This window comes from Otolemur garnettii, unplaced genomic scaffold (assembly GCF_000181295.1).
Source record: "Otolemur garnettii isolate 467f Iridium unplaced genomic scaffold, OtoGar3 scaffold00049, whole genome shotgun sequence".
Lineage (NCBI taxonomy): Eukaryota > Metazoa > Chordata > Mammalia > Primates > Galagidae > Otolemur > Otolemur garnettii.
In genome coordinates this window covers 6,671,915-6,688,023 of record NW_003852444.1, presented here as the reverse complement: position 1 = coordinate 6,688,023, position 16,109 = coordinate 6,671,915, and the positions used below count along the sequence as shown (strand labels likewise).

Sequence of the window (16,109 nt, the reverse complement as noted above, 5' to 3'; positions counted from 1 at the left end):
ACACATTCCTACTCTATACCTGCTGCTCCCACTACCTGGAAAACTCCTATTTATACTTCAGCACCCACAACAAATACCACCTACTCTGTGAAATGTCCCCCAATTCTTCATCTTCTTCAGATTTTTCATTCTATCCTCTTTGCTACAGAAATACTTGGAACACGGCTCTACTGCAAAACATATGCCATGTATACATGACTTGTTAATGTATCTTCCTCCCACTCTACTGGGAGAGCCAAGCATGTATATTCCCTGCTTAGAATATGCACATGCTTAAAAAAGCATTTCATTAACTTCCTTGAAGGAAGGACCAGCTGTGAGAGATGTTTCCTCAGGAAGCAAGAGGAAGGAAGGAGTTAATGGCTGAACCTTTAAAAATACTATAATGAGTAACCTTGGATTTAAATTTGTATTTAATACAACTAGCCAGTAAGAAAGCATTTTTATCACAAATCCCATTTCCTCCAAGTCTTCTAAAAACATCACCCTATCAGTTGGAATCCTGCTAGTTCTTTCTCAGCCAAAAGGAATTTCCCTTTAAGCAAAAACTATTCAGACATTTCCAAGATATGAAATGTTAAAAACCAGGATTTTCCACTCAGACAACTAGGAAACTGCGAATTTTTTTCCCCCAGACTCCTCTTATTTGCCAAGAAGTCTGAAGAGTTTTCTTTTTTTCTTTTCTGATGTTAAAAAAATGTTTCCTACCTCTGTGCCTTGCTGTTTTTCCACTCTTTATTTTGTCTGGGTCTTCCTTAAGTAAGGTTTTAAGGCAGAAAACAGAGACTATAAAATATAAAACTACCAGATGAAATTATCAACAGACTATTTTTGTTGTTGTTGCTGTTATTTAAAGTACCCTATCCTTTAAAGGTAGGAAACTTTCTATGGTAGGAACACAATACATATAATACTAATGGGACTTGGGAACCATGTGTCACAGATGCAGAATTTGACAGCTGGACAAAGTGAGACTAAAGATGGGAAGCAAATTGTCCCAGATAAGGTCACAGATCAAAAAACTTTATCCTCCAAAGAAAACTTCTCTTGCAAGAGCTCATTTGATAACCCTAACAAGAGGCAGGCATAGAGAATTTGGGTGGTTCACAGTAGCTCATCTCAACTCTTAAAAAAAAAAAAATTCAAAGCTCTTCAGTCATGTCAGTAAAATTTAGCAAAATAAACCACAACAGAATAGAGCAAATCAAAGGCAGGCAATTCAGCATGTGGCCATTGCAACTGAGCCCAACGGCAACCATACACACTGCAGGGACAGATGGTACGTGATCTAAGAAATTATCTGACTTTAGCATTGACCTTCCACACACCTGAAAAAATTAGACATAGCCCTGAAGAACACCATGGAGGGTTCCCCAAGCAAAAGTCTAGGCAAAACACAACTTTCATCTAATGGGTGACGTTGACTTTAGAAGTAGCTGTGTACCAGGAACGACCCATAAGCTCCACATGGGTTTACATTGCAAGAGAGCTGAGTCACTGAACATTCCCTGAGATAAATGGGTCCACTGATAAGAGGGATCAAAGTGTCTCCAGCTCTTCTTTGCCAGAAAAACATATCATAAAGATTCAAGGGTTACCCAACTGGGGCTGTTCTGCTGCTAAAGTGGACCCAGAACAATCTTGAGTCATACTCCAAAGATCCCCTGCTTTCCATCAATAGACAAATAACAGATCTAAAGATCTGAGAACAGCTGTACTAAAGTTGAAAGTGGAACCTAGGGGAGCACACAGAGCAAAAAGAAGGCCATGTACCCAATGCTCACATTTAACAGGTGGCAATGAAGCCAGCAAAGAAGGAAAAACTAAGCCCACCAGAGTGTCATGGAAGCCAAAGCAAGGATGAGTTACAAGATGACCCTGTGGTCAGTATGGTGAAATATTACCATAAGGCCCAGCAGGTGAAGACAGAGAAAAGACTAATGGACTTAGCATTTAGGAAGAGGTTGGAGGACCTATGATCAGCTATGGAAACCAGGGCACAGAGGGGACAGTAGCAGAGAGAGAGGAAATGGAGGCTGTCGCTGTAGCAGCCCGTATAGCCCATGGCTAGGAGGAGTGAGAGTTATAGGAAATACCTGTAATGGAACACCTTGGTGAAAAGGGCATGGAGAGAAATTTGGTCCTAACAAGCATGAGTGAGCTCGCGAGATGAGAGCATTGGTGAATTGGCAGTCTCTACACCTGTGGCACTGAGAGGCACGAGCTCAGCCTTATATTAGGCTGGAGGAGCAGGCAGTTAGGGGGCATGCGCATTCTGTCAGGGATCCGCTTACTCTGACTCTGTCTCCTCTCCTGCCTGCAGAACGCCAGCTCGGCGTCTCTGCTGAAGATTACCAAGCTCTGCTAAAAACTAAGATCTATCTGTTCTAAGAAGGCCTTTACTCTTTCTAAGATATTCTCTCTCTCTCTCCAGCTAAAGTAGATAGCCCTCAAGCACCTAAGAGAAACTGTTCCTGAGCAAGGTAGCTTAGTGGTCCGCGCCAGAACCTACCTAAGCTGGGCCTGAGACCTGGCCAGTCCAGGGCCCTGACAAGTGGTGTCAGAAGCGGGATAGTGAACGCCACTGACAAATGGTGCTGTGAGCAGGATTCAGTGAATGCGGACCGAGAGGGAAATAAGCTTTAGCAAAACAAGAAAAAAAGAGAAATAGAAATGCTTAGAGGGAAAAGAAATATCTAAATATCTAAGAAAGACAGCCAACAGCAGGCCTTTCTCATTCGGTTTTTTCCTCTTCTTTCCTGCATTTTCTCTTTCCAAATTCTAACTACTACTTCCGGGGGGGGGGGGGGGAGAAGCTGGTAAAATCCTTCAGCCTCTTCTGTGAAGTGGCTGGAGAAAAACAGAAAAAAGCCTCTAAACAAGAGGGAAAGAGAAAGGCTAGACCTAGGAGATAAGAACCTTTAGTAAACAAGCCTTTAGCCTCAGGGGTGAGAAAAGCCATGGGTAAAACAGCAAAGAGAAAAGTTTGGGAACAGGTTGCAAGAGTTTATTAAGTTAGGGAAGAGAACTTCTAACTGCCTTCCCCTAATACCTTCGCCCAATGCCAGCAGGAAGTAGCTTTTGAGAGACCGACGCCCGATTCCCTTTTTGGCAGTTAAGAGTTCTGTTTAAAAAAAGAATTGAGGTAGATTGAGGCTGGTGAAGAAATGAAGTAAAGTTTTGTAAAACAAGACTCCAGAGTAAAAAACAGCTAAAGAGCTCCTGTCTCTTTAAGGCAGCCAAAGTTTCTAAGAATTGAAAGGGAAAGATTGTAAAAAGTAAAAGGCCAAAAGAAAAAAATCAGAAAAATCATGGCAAATGAGATACAGCAGTTGAAATATAGTTGAGAGATCAGATGAATCTTATAGTAGAAGCAGGTGAATGCTATATTGATATGACAACTCAAATTGGGCAGCTGGAAGATCAGAGGGTAAATCCTCCAGTTAACATCAAATGCCATAAATGTGGCAAGCTAGGCTGTAAGAGAAAAGTGTTTAAAAGGGAAAAGAACACTGAATGCTAAAAAAGGGAACAAAGAGCACGTAAACCTCCAGGTGTATGTCCCAAGTATAAAAAGAGCTTTCATTGGGCAAACAAATGCCATTATCAACTTGATAGAAGATGGAACACCTTTATTGTAGGGAAATTATCAGTTGGGCTAGAATCAGGGCCCACTGGTAAATGAAAGAAAAAAGTTTAATATTTTCATTTCAAACCATTCTCAGAAAAAACAGTATAATTCAACTCTATGCCGTGGGAGCACTCTGCCAGCTTGGTTAGACCTGTGGTGCCTTAGTGTAAAACAGGAAATTAAACCAGACCAATGGAGAATAATTAGATTAAATGTGTTTGTGGAATAGTAGGTTATCCTGCGTGGTGAAGGGGTAACCGACCTCTCATCAGTGTCTGTGCACTACAACCGGGTCCAGCTAAGGAGACTGGACACGGCCCAAAGGGGAAGTGTCACTCAGAAGCTAGTGAAGCCTTTGGAAGATTGAGAGGTGAGAACAAAGGGAGGGTAGAGTACAAGTTAAACCACCTGTTAAGAAACTCCATTTGAAAAAAAGTCTGGAATTAATTAGAAAAATTTCACTGGAAAAGCAGCTTGAAAGCAGGAAAAACTCTGCTACCAAGGAATTGTGAAGAGTGGTACTTTTGGGACCACAAGTAACAGTTCCATGAGAGGAACTGCCAAGTGTGGAACCATTAATCCACGAGTAACAGTCTTTTGCAATCTGTGAAGGGTGGATTTCAGTACCTCGAGTAGCAAAACCTTTGGAATAGCGAGAGAAAAATCCTCTGCTTGCAAAGATTGCAAGGAGAAAGCGTTAACTTTTGTTCATCCATTAAGTAAATATCAAAGGAAAGTTCCCACAGTTAAAGAAATGATAAATTCTATCAGGAAAGATTTCAGTTTTCTCCATTTAAAAAGACCTTTAAGGGAATTAACATCACAATCATTTTCCCCTAGCAGCGGCTAATAGTTTACACCTGTATTGGGCTTCCTCACTTAAAGAGCCCATACCTGGAATTCTGAACTCTGATAATTACCATCTTTTGCCTAGAAAGAAAAGAGCTAGATAACAGGAAGAACTGCCCTTAACCACATTAAAAGTTATTTTGTTTGTATATAAAAAAGGGGGGAAATGTAGCAGCCCGTATAGCCCATGGCTAGGAGGAGTGAGAGTTAAAGGAAATACCTGTAATGGAACACCTTGGTGAAAAGGGCATGGAGAGAGATTTGGTTCTAACAAGCATGAGTGAGCTCGGGAGATGAGAGCATTGGTGAATTGGCAGTCTCTACACCTGTGGTGTTGAGAAGCACGAGCTCAGCTTTAAATTAGACTGGAGGAGAAGGCAGTCAAGAGGCATAGCGCATTCTATCATGGGTCCACTTACTCTGACTCTGTCTCCTCTCCTGCCTGCAGAACGCCAGCACGGTGTCTCTGCTGAAGATTACCAAGCTCTACTAAAGGCTAAGACCTATCTCTGCTAAGAAGACCTTTACTCTCTAAGATACTGTCTCTCTCCAGCTAAAGTAGATAGCCCTCAAGCGCCTAAGAGAAACTGTTCCTGAGCAGGGTAGCTTAGTGGTCTGCATCCAGAACCTACCTAAGCTGGGCCCGAGACCTGGCCAGTCCTGGGCCCTGACAAGTTGCTATTGATCACTTGTTTGAAAAAGGCTAGAAGTAAACAAGAGAAAAGAAATCAGCAAAAAAGGGGCATCTGGCAAACATGTTCACAGCAGAGACACGTGTGTATAGAAGAAGGGAGATATAGGGGAGGAGAGGAAATAAAGATGCCAGAGAAAGCATAATTATTGGCCCCTTCTGCTTCCAGAGGGATGTCAGACTCCCAAGACCTCATCCTCAAAAACCAGACACTTGACTCAGGAGAGAGGGTGGACAGTATATCTATATGGGCCAGGCAATGACTTGCAAAGAAACTGAGATCTAAATTGGTGAAGTAATAAGCCAGAGGTCACCAAGGAATCAATGGCCCTCAACACCAAATCTGTCTGGTGCTCAAGCCCATTCTTTCCACAACAAAGCCTTCAACTCCACTTCCAGTAGAAACCAGCACTGTAAGGGTGGGCACAGTGGCTCATGCCTATATAACCCTAGCACCCTGCAAGGCTGACGTGGGAGAATTGCTAGAACTCAAGAGACTGAGACCAGCCTGAGAAAAAGAGCAAAGGATCCCATCTCTACTAAAAATAGAAAAATTAGCTGGACATCATGGTGGGTGCCTATAGTCTCAGATACTCAGGAGGCTGAGGCAGGAAGGAGGATCACTTGAGGCCAGGAACTGGAGATTGCAGTGAGCTACAATGATGCCACTACATTCTACCTAAGGTGACAAAGAAGAAAGGAAGGAAGGGGGGAAGGGGAGGGAAACCAGGACTGTCATTCAACCACCCTGCCTCATCTTATTCTCTAAACAAAACAAGATATCAGATTACCCAAGTTGCTCATACTAAATTTTCACATTTATAGATGCATTTACAATAATCCAGAGTTGTAAAAATATTTTAACAAAAGAAGCCAAGACCACCCAGCTTATCCATTCATTCTCCAGGGCTGCCTCACTCCCCTGATCATGTATCAAGCAATTAATATGTTTTGCTGAGCATCCCACACTTGACTAAGCATCATGGGGCACAGCCATGTCTCCTGTCCTCAGGAAGCTCGCATTCTAGCTGAGCAAGCTCCCTGATTCTCTATAGGTAAAATAGGCCAATACCTCCCAAGTGCCTCATGAGTAACCTAATTCTAAAGTAATAGAATTAATTCAAGGAAAAATCAAGGTCATGTAGAACTTCATTTGAAAGAGCCCAAAAGCATTGAGTGAGCAGTGAGAAGCGGGAATAGGTTCAAGGTTGATCCAAAGACGGTGTTTCATCATTTCCTTTCAGTTCTGACTCCATGTGGACAGGGAACATGAACACTACTCCTCCATTCCTAAGGTCGTTCTGCACAACTTAGATGGTCTGCATAGGACTCCCCCTACCAAATGCCCAGCTAAGGCCTGAGTCCATTTGTCCCAAGAGAGCTGGTAGACAGGTTAGAGCCATGCCAGGCTGAGGCAGGCAGTCAAGTGGCCTCATCTATATTTGAATAGCCATATACAACTAGAAAAATAGCTTCTTTGAAAAATGGCATTCGGCTCTCTGCCCGCTGTGGATCTCAAACAGAACAAGTCATTCTTGTCTTGCATGGCGAGTGTGATTACAGGCTCAGCTAGCTCCCTCCAGCTCCGGTATGTGACCCTGATGCAGACAGTCCAGATAATATAGGTAATTCTACGTGTCCTAGTTACCAAGCTAAGACACAGTGTGCCTTCCTGCTGACCTCCGCCCCATGACTAGCCTTGGCATGCATTTCAGAGGGGCTGTCCCTACCTCTAGTCTTCTTTCACTGGGCACTTTTAGCACAGCTAAATAATGTTCTTAGAATTTTGCAAGCAACACAGTACCTGGGTCTGCTCTTTTGTCCGCAGGGCAAATTATTGTGGATTTTAAGACATTTCCAGTTGCTAGCCAGCCCATGTTTGTGAGAAAACAAATACCACCTTTTGGCTAAAGAAAGAACAGTTAACTCAGACTATTTTACTAACAATCATTACAATGTTCATGTAAATTGTGGCTCCAATATCTCACCCATCCCCAAAGGATTAGTCTTGGCCAATAATATAAATCTACTCCCCTTTCCAGACATTGGTTTAGGTATGGTCGTGTGACCCAATCCTTACCAACAAAGTTCTAAATAAAATCAGCTGGCAGGCTAGTAAGAAAAGTTTCTTCCATTCTAGGGCAGTGTTGTGGCTCAAAGGAGTGGGGTGCTGACCCCCCATATATCGAAAGTGGTAGGTTCAAACCCGGCCCCAGCGAAATACTGAAAAAAAAAAAAAAAAGTTTCTTCCATTAAAAAAGAGATATGAACAAGAAAGAGCCTTTCCTCCTCTGGATGCTGTCATTTTGAATGCCATGCCTGCACCTCATACATCCGTCATCCTCCAACCTGAGGATGGACACCTGACCTCCCTGGACACAGGGAGCCAAGGTGCAGGGAACACTGGGGAGCTTGCTCTCTCAGCCAAGCAAGGAGCTACACTGCTAAGCCTCTTATGACAGGATAATTTACTTCTTGCATAAGCCAATCTGAATTAGTTTTCAGTTACTTGCAGCTGCCAGCATCATAAGTCATTCCATTATTGATCTAGATGCAATGCCTCATTTCTTCTGCAAAAGCAAGATCACATCACAATTCCTGCTTCTGGAGATCACTATAACTCCGGGCTCTTTCAAGGAGGGCAAACACAAAACCTTCTCACCTTTCAAAACCATGCTGCATCTATCTTCACACAACCCATGAGAACGATTTCAGAGACAAATAAGGAGTCAAAGAAGATATTTGCCAAGCCAATGGAAATTCTTTACATCACAGACAAATTAGCCACACATGAGCAAGACTGCCCTATAAACAAGGGCCAGGTGCGTGGACCAATAGACAGATGGTGAGAGGTCCCTTCCTAGTCCCCAAATATCCCTCCCCTACTACCTCACTGTTGCTTTATGTTCCCCATTTAGAGAGTCATCCCATTTAGGGGTGACACCTTAAGCCTTACTAATATTTAAATTTTTAGTCTATACCTCTAAGATCTTTCCTGAGAACACAATTTGAAGAAGAGAAGCTGGAAAGAGAACCTCACTATAGTGAGCACTTGGGGCTGCAGAAGGGAGGGAGCAAGGAGGGGGTTAAGTATACAAAGGGCTACTGAGAGCTTTAAAGACAAATTATACTTCCCCACTTTATGTCCTGCTAGATCTCATTACATGTAGCCAGCTTGTGGAGGTCAGGTGATCATAAGTAATGACATTCTCAGCCAATGAGGACCCAGGTCCTCATTCAGAATCTGGCCAGGGACCAACCATGGGAATGACTCTGGGGTAGAACATCAAACCAAAAGTTTCAATATCCCATTGGAACCACATCAGTCTCAGGGCCAGCCAGGAGGATGTGGAAAACCACTCAGCCTGTGAGATCAGCCAACCCCTTCTCAGTGCTCAGTGAGAGTTGTGGAGGCCAGATGGCCTTTCCATCTGGACACCAGGCAGGTTGAACACTCCCTTAACTCCCTACCTACCACTATCTGCAATCAGAATCAACCAGATATAAATTTCAGTAGTACAGCCTTACAATTTTATACGTAACTGGCTTTATACAAATTTTGCACTTAAAACAAGCAGAACTTCTGTAATCTTTGCAAAGACTTAGTAGTTGCTATTACATACTCTTTAAAAGCAAATACTCATTGCAAAAATATTGGTAAAAGCTCGCTGGGTGCCCGTAGCTCAGTGGCTAGGGCCCCAGCCACATGCACTGGCACTGGCGGGTTAGAACCAGGCCTGGGCCTGCCAAACAACAACGACAACAACAACAAAAAATAGCCAGGCGTTGCAGTGGGAGCCTGTAGCTATTGCGAGGCTGAGTCAAGAGAATCTCTTAAGCACAAGAGTTTGAGGTTGCCATAAGCTGTGACACCACGGCACTTTACCCCAGGCGACATAGTAAGACTGTCTCAAAAAAATAAAATAAAATAAATTGGCAAAAGCTTTATTTTCCCAGATGGCTAAAATGAGATCAAAGAAAGTTACCAAGATCATGAGGTTTATCGTACAAAACCTATCATTCACCTCCACCCTTAGAGCCTTTCTCCACCAAGCATTGCTGCCTCCCCTGTTTCGAGGCCTCCACTGACGTGAGTTGTGTTGAGCTTTCCTATAGCAATGAGCTCCCCCGTCCCCCATGGACACTCAGGTGAAACTGCCTCTAGTTCAGTTTTACACAGTTCCTCCAACTTGTAATTCTTCACCTTCTAAGGCATCCAACAAGTAAAGATTAGAATTGTCTCAAAGGGTATGGTGTATAGATAAGTTCCCCCTCTCTTCCTGACCTCTACTCCAAATCTCCTTTCCCCAAAACAGCCATTCATTTCTTGAGAAGATGTAGTCTGTACATATATAATATACATAGATTATTTTGCTTTTCTAAATTGCCAAAGCCCACAGAATTCCCAGAAATGTAATTTTCCCAGAATCAGACATCCAGGCAGTTTTGTGGAAAGACACAAGGTATCAGTGGTATCAAACCTAGAGAGACATTTGCCTCATTTTAAGATTCTGTCATCTTTTCTGAACCCTTGTTTAGCCTCTGTGTCATCCTGAAGCAACAGCTTTCATAAAAGCACTATTCACTGAATTAAAACAGTATTTCATCATGTTTCTGGAAACTATTTTTTAAGCTTCAAGAGGAAGCCCAGAGCTTTAGTAATTCAGGATCTATTGAGCCAGGCCATACTGGCCCTTTCCATGTGCTTCATTATTTAGTAGACTTTGAACCTGTCTTCTCTAAGCCCTTGGCCTTCTGGACCAAGTAGTCTTCATAGCTAAACAAATGAGAAAAACATTGCTCTTGATAGCTAAAAGAAGGCACCTGAAAAACATAATTACAGCCTCGGGCAACATGAACATTCTAAATTTTTAAAATCAGGTATGTGACAGGTTTGCTAAAACAGGGCATTAGCAATCATGCGTGTGGTAACTAAACCCTATTTAGAGCAACAAGAGCGATCACGCTAGGAAGGCTTGGTGGCTGCCACTGGCAGGCTCGGTTAAACATTAGCTGCTTTTAGGCTCAGCAGTTTCTGTCCTCCAATCATTCCCTTCTCCACTTTTCCCTCCATTCCTTCTCTTTAAGTCAAAATTCATTATCCACAGGGCCCGAAGGGCAAGAACTCAGACCCTGGAGGCAGGCAGACCTGGGTTTGAATCCTGGTTCTCACTAATTAGCTGTGCAGCCTAAGCCAAGTTGCTTGAACTCATTACTCCTCCATTTTCTTATGTGTAAAATGAGAATGACAAAATCAGTTTTCTTATATGGTTTATTAAGAGGGTTAAATGGCCTAAGTTTTATAAAGCACTAAATGTGATGTCTTCCAGCAGGACTAGCTATGTATTTGTGGGTTCCAATGCAAAATGAACATGGAGAGCCCCCTGTTCAAAAATTAAGAATTTCCATTGTGTAGGGGGAAGGGAGGGATAGGGAGCAACTTATTAAAAGATACCATATTACAGCCAGATAGGAGGAATAAATTTTAGTTTTCTATAGCCCTGTAGAATGACTACAGTAACAATAATGTATTACATACAGCAGAACCTCTGTATGTTGACCACCCAAGGGAACAAACTGATCAACCTACAGAGGTAGTCACTGTAAAGTACTGATACATACATGAGGTGCATGTCCAGTCTATGAAAATTAGGTCACTTAAGGAGGTGGTCAATGTGGGGAGGTAGTCAGCTATAGAAATTCTACTGTAGTTTCAAATGGCTAAAGAGAGGACATTGAATATTCCCAACACAAAGAAACAATAACTTTGAAATGTGCTGATGACACTGATCTGATCACAATACATTATATGTATCAAAACATCACTATGTATCCCATGAATATGTACAATTATTATCTGCCAATTAAAAACATAACATTAAAACTAAAAGACAGTAACAGCAGAACATCAAACCAAGGGCAGGGCCCTGGGGCACCACATAGCGGCATGCCCTCCCTCTCCAATGGTGAACACTCCACAGCTGGTAGCTGTCATCATCTACCACTCTCCCAACTTACATCGGCACCTCACCCTCCCTGCGGGCTCTTCAACTTGGAAAGTTTTACTGGGTCATTCCAAAAACAGGTACTCATGTTTCAGAAATAACCCAACCTGCATTTATAAGGAAAATAACCCACCCAAATGGAGGAAACAGAAAATCCATCTTCTAAAACAGAAGATGATATTACCACAGGCTCAACCCAAACACACCCCCACCTTGGAGCCTCTGCTCTGGCTTTTCACCCTGCTGAGCAAACACTCTCACCTCCTTCAAATCTTTGTTCAGGTCCATTTTCTAGAACAGGCTTATTCTGATCACTCAACTACATCCCTTCCTTTGCGCTTTCCTATCCTGTATTCTCTATCCACTCGCCTGGGTCTACTTTTACTGTTTCCGTAGCATTTACATCATCTAACACACAGCACCACTTACTTCTCTATTATGTTCATTTATTATCTTCTACACACCCCTCCCAAAAAAGTAAGCTTCTAGAGTATAGGAATTTTTGTTTAGAATAGTGTGTGACACAAACAAGATATTTAATAAATATTAATTGAAGAAAAATAATACAGTAGGGTCTCCATAGTTGACTACCTCCTTAAGTTCGCCTAATTTTCACAGACTGGACATGTACCCCGTGTATGTATCAGTATAGTAGGCCTAGTTCCTTATGTTGTCTACCTTGGTATATTGACCAGTTTGTTATAGTTTCTTGGGTGGTCAACGTACAGAAATTCTGCATATTTTTGAAAGAATGTATCATCAGACTATACTTTTTCCACATGGAGAGTTGGCTGGAGGTTAGGCCATCCCACATTGTAGACAAATGGCAATAAGAATCACTTTTGCCACTGATAACCAACAGAGTTCAAGATATAGATGGGAATGTTATCTGTGTTCACATCTCTACCAAAGTTCCCTTAGTTTGAAAACAATATGAATATAATCCAATCGTCTGTGCTCCTATACCCAATATCTCTTTCAATAGTAGCCCACATGCGGTTTGTTGCACTGACTCATAGCAATGATTAGTGGCATTTTATATGAGTGAGCTGTTCAGAAGAGACGTGCGCCAAAGTGGAGGACATGAGCATTTTTTTAAAAACTAGGATTAGAAGAAAAATACTCACACATTACTGCTTTATTATCTGGTGATGGAAAAACTAACCTATCAATATCAAAAAGAATGTAAGGTCTCTACCCTTAAAACTGTGCATACAGATTGTCGTTAGAGAGCCCCTCCCCCAAGCTGTTTTTCCTGGAGTTAATGCCACAGTCACAGGTAGCATCTCAGACCCTGGCCTGGGATCTCACAAATGCAAGCCACAGGGCCCAGGAAGGGCAATGAAATGCCTATGCATAATTCATCCACCAGCTGTAGTATTACAGCTGCGGGATAAGATATTTTCACAATCAGAGAGAAGAACTACAGATGGTTAAAATGCAGACCATGTCAGTAGAAACATCTGCAGCACCTACAATCAGAAAATACTTAAGGGCCAGTATGCCCCACCTACTTTACTGAGGTCAAGAAGCACATTTGGGCCCCCAATCCAAAAGCAGCCCACATGGTCTCCTCTGGACAGGCACAGTAAGCAAAACCCAGACGATCAGATTGAACATCTGGATTTTGCCCCAGCAGGAACTACCACTCCCTCTCAGCCTTGCACATTTTTTAAACAAGCCATTCACAGCCACCACAAATGCTCGGTGGGAATCAGCAGGGAAGCCCTCATCCCTGGTCTCAAAATAACGTCAGCCAGAGTTAAAGGCCAAAGAGGTGGAGCCTGCAGGCCATTTTGCTAAAAGTTTCAAATATCCCAGTACTGACCCCAGGAAAAGAACCGTGAAGGGGAAGGAGCCAAGCCTCTCTTTCGCCTTGGTGCCCCTCCCTTCATTATAATCGTCTAGAAAGAAACAGATTTTGCGTCGTCAAATTATCAGCGCTGGCTGTTAGCAACAAATTTTGCAAACTTAACACCGCAAAGTTGAAATTTAAAACTTTAAAATATGCAAGCCCTGTGACAGCTTAATGCCCAAACGGGTCTCCCAGGCATAGTGTAAGAGTGAAGCAGGACTAACTGGTGAGCGTCCCCAAAGCCTTTCTGAAATATGCAACTGCCTCAGATTTTCCATACTCCTCTGCTGGTTTTTCTTCTGAAAAGAGAGGAAGGAGATTTCTTGGCTGTACAGTTTAGGAAGCCAAATAAAGCAGCTTTCTGACTAATACGAAGGAAGCTTTTCAATACAGACTTTGTAAAATATAAATAAGAAAAACAGGGGAAGGGAGAAAGAATATGAAACATATGGAAAGGAAACGCTACTTAATCTTGTCCAGCTTTTAAAAACTACTCACAAAAATTAATAGCAAACTAAGTGGAGACAAATTATTCCCAAAACTCATATCCCTTCTCCTGCATTACTGTACTGTTAGCAATAGCAAATGCCAGTACAGATAAGAAAAAGTCTTGGGGGGAAAAGTACAAACTGCTAAAGGAATAGAAAGTGGCATTGCTCTTCTGAAAAGTTTAAAAGGGCCAAGCGCGCCCCCCCCCCCTTCAACCGCTCAGATAGAAAAACTCCACCTCGCCCCAGTCGTCTGGATCCTGGCCATCCCCTTTCCTTAATACCATCCCCGAGTCCCCAGGTGTCCAGCTTTTCCTCCGACGCTCCCCTGCCCGCTCCCCGCGGAGTGCTCACCGTCTGGTACAGGAGGGCCTCGCTGTCCCCGGGCTCTGACAGCTCGCTCAGCTTGCGGTCCCACTGCAGGACGCTCTGCTCCCCGCTCTCCAGCACCTCCATGGTGGCCTAGCCGCGCGGGGCGAGGATGCGGAGGGCAGGAGGGGACCGCGAGGTTGCTCGCTCTCCGTGTGCGTGCGTGAGTGTGTGGTGTGTGCACTTAGGAAGCAAAACCTTTGCTCCTCTACTGGAGAAAGAAGGGCCAAGGGCTCCCGTCCGGCGTCCTGGGAGGTCTGGGAATCGCCGGGGGACACAGGCCGTCCAGGGCTCGGACTGAAGGCTGCAGGGATTAAAGCGGGATTTGCGTCCAAAAGGAAAGCTGGCGATCAGCTCTCATCCCAGGGAACTCCCTTCGCAATAACCCACTTTACACCACCGACCGAGACACAAACTTTGAGACTCCCTAGGGCTCTTCAGCTCTGCTCCAGGACTCCCTCCCTCCAGGGAAGTGGCCAATCGAACACCCTCCTCACCCTCCAGACCAAATCAGAAGTCTTACTTTCCGCCATGTCCCGCCCACAAGGGGAAGGGCTGAGGAAAGTCTCCGCCCCGGCTTTGGAATGTAGGCGAGGCGTGACTTTGACGTCACCGGGGAACTCCTCCTATCTGGGTACGGCCAGCTGCTGGCTGTCGGGTTCAGCGGACCAATAGAGGGCTAGGGTCACTGAGAGATGGACTGGAGATTTGGCCAATGATAAAGGAGTGTCTGAGAGCGAAAGCCAATCAAGTAGCGACAAGAATACATTTTATACAAGGGAGGGCATGCTCAGTTCCTACCCTGGGAATCCCAGAAATTAACAAAATAGCTGAGACTGGGAGTGAGAGTTGAGGAGCAGCAGAAGTTCTCTGGAGAAATGAGGCAGACTTAAATACTGTCCGAAATATTTTCAAGTAGTTCAATTCATTTTTCTTCAGTTAATAATGTAAAAATTACTACATGGACACATGCTTAAATTCCCAGAATCCACAGTTCTTTACTGATGGACTCAAAGACTGGTATCATCAGTTTTAAAAGTGTCTTGAATTTGGTGGAGCTTATGTTGAGAAATGAAATTTCTATTTTTATCTGTTATATTTTTATTTTATATTTTTATTTTTTCCATTTTCCATGCACGCTTTGGAGTCCCCTCATGTCATAGTTTTCTCATGTTTCTCTTAGGTTCTTGGTTTTTCTGTTTCAAGGTGTTACTTACTTCATCACATTCTTTCCATAGACCATCCTTTCAATTTTTTCTAGAAAAAATTTTTCTAATTTTTTTTAACATAGCATTCAACGTGAGCAAGTTAGGTTAGAAACGTGGCAGATGCTCCTCAGTTTATAGTAGGGTTACATCCAGATAAACCCATAAAGGGGAAAGAAACTGGCCAAGTTTTTTTTTTTTTTCATTTTTTGGTGAAAACTGAAAATATTGTAAATCAAAGATGCATTTAGTACATCAAACCCATCAAACATCATACCTTAGCCCAGCCTACCTTAAACGTCCTCAGAGTACTTATATTCACTTACTGTTGGACAAAATCATGTGGCAGCACAGAACTCTGCAGAGTGCTGGTGGTTTTACCACTGTGATCACTGTCCACTGTCCAGCATCGTAAGAGTATCACGCCACACATCACTAAGCAGGAAGAGATCAAAATCTAAGTACAGTTTCTACTGAATGCATATCTTTCACACTAATGTAAAAAGTTGTAAAATCTTAGGTCAGCTGCATCTGTACATCCTCCTTGATAGAGGAATGCAAACATTTACCTGTCAAACCCTTCTGCTGTTGACAAAGTCTAACCCTGGTTATGCCCTGTGGTGGGCAGCTAATGTCCCAAATAATCCCACCTCCTGGTAGCCACTCCCTGGTGTAATTCCCTCCTTTCCAGTGTGTGCTAGTCCTGGATATAGTTTCTAACAAATAAAATATGGCAAAAGTGAGAGGATGTCAAAAAGATTCTGGCTCCTGACTTGTTTGTTTTCTTCTCCTCTTATTCTTGCCTATTCCAAGGAAAGCCCTGTGTGAGCTTCCCTGGGAGAGGGCCATGGAGCAGAGAACTGTGTCTGGTCAACAGCCAGCAAGGAACTGAGGCTCTCAGCCCATGAGCAACTGAATTCTGTTAATAACAACCATGTAAGTAACATTTAAGTGAGACTTGAGATGACCACAGCCTTATGGGATACTTGGAGCCAGAGAACCCGGCTAAGCCATGC

The 16,109-nt window shown here is 43.2% G+C and overlaps 1 protein-coding gene across 1 annotated transcript in view; it reads right to left on the bottom strand.

The window, feature by feature from the left end:
• CREB3L2 (cAMP responsive element binding protein 3 like 2) overlaps window positions 1-14,288 on the bottom strand; it is a 126,421-nt gene extending 112,133 nt beyond the window's left edge. The window contains exon 1 of the mRNA XM_012806234.2: window positions 13,874-14,288. Within this exon, the coding sequence (XP_012661688.2) occupies window positions 13,874-13,975 (102 nt within the window). The 5' untranslated portion in view covers window positions 13,976-14,288. The remainder of the gene's footprint in view (window positions 1-13,873) is intronic.
• Window positions 14,289-16,109: the final 1,821 nt, after the last annotated feature.